Below are 6,000 nucleotides of genomic sequence, written 5' to 3' on the forward strand. Positions count from 1 at the left end.
ATCTGTACCCCTGTGACTGGCACACCTCCAGTCTGAGTCTAGAAGAAATGCCAGCCATAAATGAGGAGTGTTGGGGCCAGGCCAGGACTGGGAGTGGAGGCATTTTGCCTGCCTGTGTCCTCACGTGTCCTAGATGGTAGAGGGTGATGTCTTAATAACCCCCTCCCCTGCCCGTGTCTGCCAGAAGTACTGGCTCTGGAGTAATGTAGCCCCAGGACAGGCAGCTGGGAGGCTGCCCACAAAGGAGGCACTCCAAGCAAGGACTGGGCCTAATCCCATCAACTTCCTCCAGCAATTAACCCAAAGCACAGGCGAACTTGTTCCTACTGTACCTGCTCCCTCCTTTGTCCTCACTCAGCAGCCTTCCTAGTCTTCTAATTAGACACGGTCCTCTCAGTCTGCTCTGTGCAACTGAGGGGGACTGTGTCTCACCTCCTAGTCCCTCCTGTCAAACCCCTTGTATCTGGCTGGGTGTTTTCCTAAGTCTCCCTGGCATCTCTCCACAAGCTCAGCCTGTCCCTTCCTTTCCCACCTGGTGCCAGCTGTCCTGGTGCCAGAAGCCTTTGCTGATCCGGCCTTGGGGAACCACCCTGCCTTTGCCTCCCTCCACTCAACTTAGTGCTGTCTGTCATCCATGTCCCCAACTGGGCAGTGAGGAGGTTCTTCTTCCCAGCTAGTTTGTGGGCTCTCGGTAAAGTAGGAACTTTAACACTTTCTGATTTTACTGAAGCAATGAGAAAGTTTTTGGTTCAAAACGAGAGGGAGTTAAAACAACAACAACAACAACAACAACAACAACAACAACAAACCCAAAGAGGTGGTATTTGTACTGGCACTGAGTCCCTGGAACAGAGCAAGGGCCATTCTGGGGTGAAGCTGACAACCAAAGCATCCTCATGAGATAGGAAACACCTGGGGACTTTGTTTCAGAAGATCACTGAGTTATTACCACCAACAACTTCATTTCCATTTAAAATTTTATTACATCAAAAGAAAAAACAAAAACAAAAAACCCTCCACAAACCGAACTCTAACCCTCAACCAACTCAACGACAGAAGATTATTATTCAGGTATAACTAAGGCGGGCCCGCCGCGCGGGGGGGGGGGGGGGTAAAAAATCCAAAAGAAATAGAAATACCACCTTCAAAAATATTTATCCAAAAAAGTAAGGCATTCACTTTATGAAACAAACAAACAAATCAACCCCAACAATTGAAGGAGGGATGGAGGTTGGAGGAATGAGAACAGAGAACAGGAGGACGGTTCCCTGACCCTTGAGGGGCCAGCCCTATCCTGCCCTCCACTTGGAAGGGACCAGAACTCAAACCAAACCTGGCAGCTCACCAATGGGGGGTCAGGCAGGCCAGGTGGGGAGTTGGTGGAGCCAAGCAAGCCAGGAGCACTCCCCACGTGTTCTAGTCTAAGCAGATGGTACAGGGAGGTAGGAAAGAGGGGATCCTGCTTTGTGATGAAAAGATCCTAGTCCTTAGCACAGCAAGTGTGGCAGGAAGGGCAAACATGGTGGCCTTCCTCTGGAGTGCAGGGAAAGGCAGCTTCTGCCCACAGGATGGCCAGAAGTCCACATACCATAGAGAATGTGTCTCCAAAATGGGTACCTTCTGCCACTGCCCTTTCATCCTGTCTTGGAGGCTGTCTAAAGACAGGCAGCGGTGGGACCAAAAATGGGGGGTATCTGAGTAGGGGGAGGAGGGATGAACTAGCCTTCAGAAGACACTCTCTCCCCAAATAGTCTTCCAGCTTATGGGATGGGCACTTCTGGGGGGTGGGTGGGAAAGCACCCTCCATTCCAGGAAGGCTTTTCATACCAGGTCTGTCCTGAGGGTTAGAAATCAGGGAGTATTTTTAGGTCCAGTTCTTGGATGGGAGGTGACTTAAGGCTGATTTGGCTTGGGTTTCAGGCCTGAAGGGCTTGGGGAGCCTTCACATTGGTTGGTCCCAGAGCCAGGCCAGAGAGGAGGAAAAGGACATGATGGGGATGCCAGCAGGGGGCATGTTGGGGGCATGGCTGCAGGGATAATGGAGTGACTGCTTCTTCTCGTGGGAGTAGGGAGGGAAGAGGAGCTGAGCAGCTTTGCCATCAGGAGAAAAATGTCCACTACACTGAAAACAAGACTTTCTGGCTTCAGGAAGCTTTGGCACCAAATGGGGGTCAGGATGCAGGAGACAGGGCCAGGGCTGGGTTTCTGCAATTTGAGCCTTTCCCAATCTCTTCCACAGGCCTGGCTTGGGGTTAGGAGGGAGGGGGCAGTTCTCCTGCTCATTGGTCCTTAGCTCAGTAGGAAGGTGGTGTCCCAACAGGAACCTTGCTCTAGCCAGGGAGCCCAAGCTGGGGTGGGGGGAGGTACACGGGGAGGGGGAGAGGAGAGAACAGAGGGAAGCATCTCTCTGATTTCTTGGGTCCCTAGTGAAGGGAGAGGGATATGGGTCTCTCCAGTTGACCTTTAAAGATGACAGATTTGCTTGAGTCTGTCCCGCCCCAAAAGACTCACTGTTGCTTCCAATTCTCTGAGCAGAGGCCTCCCTTGGGCTCAGGAATGGGGAGGGAAGGCAGTACTGAACTGGGCTCCTGAGGAGGCAAGTGAGAGTTTGAGCCCCCAGGGCGGTACAGGAAGGCCCTGTAGGATACCCCCAGCAGCTCCACTCTCCTCCCACTGCTTGAAGCAAACCCTCACAAGGGTTTTGGACATAGGCCCTGGTGGTAAGAAGCTGGTTCTTTGGGTACAAATGTCAGTGTCTTTGTTTATAGTTTTTTACACCCATATCCAGGTCCTGCCCCTGCTTGACAGAAGCAGAGGGGTGTGTGTGTGTGTGTGTGTGTGTGTGTGTGTGTGTGTGTTGGGGTGGGACCTAGCCCGGGAAGGAGGGCAAAAAGGGGGTATAGGAAGAAGAAGCCAGTTGAGAGGGGATGGTGGTCCTCAGGGCTGGGGCTGCTCCGAGTCCTTGTCCTTGCAGGCAGTGGGTTGGTAGATGGGCTGCCGCTGTTCTTCTGTGTCCTCATTTAGCTCCTCTGTCCCTGAGCCCCCCTCCACCTCGGGGTACACAACCACACACATCTTCTGGCTCACCAGGGTTAGCAGCTCTATGGGAGGTTACACAGAACAGGTCAGTGCTGAGCATCCCACCAACACAGCCAACCAGGCTATGGCCCTGCCCAGATCTCCTGCCCCAGATGTAGACTCAGCAGAGCTGCCAACACCTTTAGGAGACTTCCATTCCAGGAGACAGCCACCTTACCACCTCCTCTGTCTCTGGGAAGCCTGTTTGTTGGCTGCCCATTCCCATAAAAGCCTTAGTCCTGCACCTTCCCTACACTTGCTGACCACCAGTTCCAGGGTCTTCCCTGGCCTCTACCTCAGGCAGCTCCTGCAGGATGGCTGTCAAGTTGCCTATTTTCTTATAGGTCTAAGGTCTGTGTGCAAACCTCAGTTGTTCTCCCCTCCTCAGAGGTTTCTGGGAAGGCACCCACCCTTTCTCATCCTGTCTTCTACTACGGAGCTCTGTGGACCAGCCTAGGACTCCTGACCAGGAGACCCAGTCCAGACCAGAAGGCCCTCTATCCATCCAGTGCCCTCAACAACTCACCAATGAAGTTATTGAAACACTTGGGCTTGTGTTGCCAGTAAACACCCAGGAAATAGACGGGCACTCCTGTCAGCATGATGGCCAGGCCAGTGCCACACACCACAGGCTCCGACAACAGGCTAAAGATCAGCAGGAAGGCCCAGAACAACAAGTAGATGATGGGGAACAGCAGGTTGATCTGTGGAGCAGAGGTGCTGTTAGCTGTGTGGACCCCAGGGGCCCCAGGATCAGGGCATCCTCCTTCTTCTCAACCTACAGGGAGGCATCTTTGAGGGCAAAGGGTAGACTTCACTCAGCTCTGTGGCTTCCACACCCTTAGGCCTGACAGATCAAGTGCTATGTCAACAAATGTTGGTGAACTTGGGTAGTGGGACAGGAATAGGAGAGAGGAACTAGGGAAGGAATGATTTTCACTGGATCTTCTCTTCAGGGAAGGATGCAACAACACCTTGTCATCCACGCCATGTGTTTGTGGCAATAATAGAAGCCCATGGGGATCGATAAGCTTGCTGGTATATTGGTATATATTTGCTGAGGTCCTAGGGTGGAGGAGAAGTGGAGGAATGAGGGAGAGGAAAGAAGGAACTGGCCTGGATCTGTCAGGTTCCTTACCCTTGCCCGGTTCTAGGCAGGGCCCTCATCTGGGCACCATGTGGGCAAATGTCCATCCCTCTCAATGTGAAAGATCTAATCCCAGGATCAGTCTCAATGTGTCTCTCTCAAGCAATTTGAGAAGATAAATCTGCCAAGGTCCAAGAAATCAGGAAACCTACCATAGTATAAGACAGTCAGGGGCCTCAGTTTTTTCAAAAAGAAGCATCAGCTCTATGGGCTTCATCCCATCTGGTTGGCCACAGGTGGGAGTTCCCAGTAGAGTCTTCTTCAAGACTCTAGATTCAGCTGCCTTCTCTTCCCTGTCATCTCTTCTCAGAGGGTATGCAAGGGTTGGGGGAGGGATGGGTTATTCTACGTTGTCATTCTAGCAGGCTTTCTAAGAGTGGTAGGAAAGTGGTGGTGGAAAACAGATGTGGAGAGCTGGAATTCCTCAGCTGGAAGAATCTTCTGGAAGGATCTAGTCTTCTCTGTTTCTAGAATAGGATTGTTCAAATAGCTCAGGGATATACTCTATTCTTCCAATTTGCAGGAGAACCCAGAGTGCTCTCACATATTTTTTTCTGAGCAACCCCATTCATTCCCACCACACAATTATCTCGTGTAGCCATCAATAGGTTCACCAAGCACCCTACTACCTATAGGGCCCTAGTAGTTTAACAAGAGAGGCACATGGAGGGTTGGGGTGGACTGGGAAGCTTCAGGGAAGAGGAGGAACTTGAGGCCTATGTGGAAAATGGTTAGGATTTGGATAGGCAGATGGGAGAAGGAAACTCATTCTGGGATGGAGACATAGCTCAAGTAAACTCAGCTATCTGGAGGGATAAGGAGGAGACTGGACAGACCAGCAGATTCAGGGAAATGTTGGAGAGATAAGGGAGTCTGGAAAAATCAACTGGAGTTTATAAGAGTCATAGGAAACAAAGAAATGACCTGATGAAAGTACATTTAATCTAACTTATTCTTCCAGCTGCAATTTGTTCTGGTCCTGTCTCCAGTGGAAAATGGAAATGGCTGACCCATTTATACATAACCCTTGCTTCCCAGAGGGTCTGCTACCATCATAGAAATTATGATCTGTGGTCAGCAGCTGATAACAAGGTGATTTAAAAATCTGGGCTGCAGCTAGAACCAGTAGAGGAGATGGAGGGGGTCCCAAGGGCAGCACCTTGATAGGGCGGGGGATGTCAGGCTTCTTCCAGCGAAGAACTATCTGTCCAGCAATTGTGACTCCATAGAAGAGGTAGTTGATGAAGCCCACGTAGTTGATGAGTGTGTACATATCGCTGGTGACCAGCATCAGCAGGGTTGAGATGCACTGTAGAGAATGGGAGAAACTCATCAGTAATCAGAAAGATATTCGGACACTGGAGGAGCTATTTACAGGTCAGGGGACTGTTCTGCCTCTAGGAAGACAACACCATTTTATGATGAATGTCTCAAAATTGAGACTTTACAGCATCCCCTAGTCACCCTGGCCATTGCTAACACCTTCGTTGCCAGTAAGTTCTTTCTTATTGCAGGAGTGATAATAAAAATATTTAAGCACTGGTATGGCATGGGCACTAACCAATCAGAACAGATACTGGCTGTAAACAACTGGATTGGCCACACTGGCGACAGTGGCTCTATGTCTGCCCTGGTCTCATTTATATTTCTTCCTTGGTTGTAGCTCAAGCTGGTTTTTTTTGTTTTGTTTTGTTTTGTTTTTAGTCCCTTAGGGAAGATTGTTAACTGCAGATTAAAGCTTTATTCTTACCCTCAATCTCTTCTCCTCAGTCATT

At 50.4% G+C, this 6,000-nt stretch overlaps 1 protein-coding gene across 3 annotated transcripts in view; it reads right to left on the minus strand.

Moving 5' to 3' along the window:
- Positions 1–1,136: 1,136 nt before the first annotated feature.
- Positions 1,137–6,000, minus strand: part of SLC7A8 (solute carrier family 7 member 8) — a 52,463-nt gene continuing 47,599 nt past the window's right edge. For all 3 annotated transcript variants that reach the window (XM_040476668.1, XM_040476669.1, XM_040476670.1), the window contains 3 exons: positions 5,385–5,534; positions 3,605–3,782; positions 1,137–3,101 (listed from right to left, as the gene is read on the minus strand). In XM_040476668.1, coding sequence (XP_040332602.1) covers positions 2,938–3,101; positions 3,605–3,782; positions 5,385–5,534 — 492 coding nt within the window. In that variant the 3' untranslated portion in view covers positions 1,137–2,937. The remainder of the gene's footprint in view (positions 3,102–3,604; positions 3,783–5,384; positions 5,535–6,000) is intronic.

Source organism: Herpailurus yagouaroundi, unplaced genomic scaffold (assembly GCF_014898765.1).
Source record: "Herpailurus yagouaroundi ecotype Mexico unplaced genomic scaffold, PumYag 141, whole genome shotgun sequence".
Lineage (NCBI taxonomy): Eukaryota > Metazoa > Chordata > Mammalia > Carnivora > Felidae > Herpailurus > Herpailurus yagouaroundi.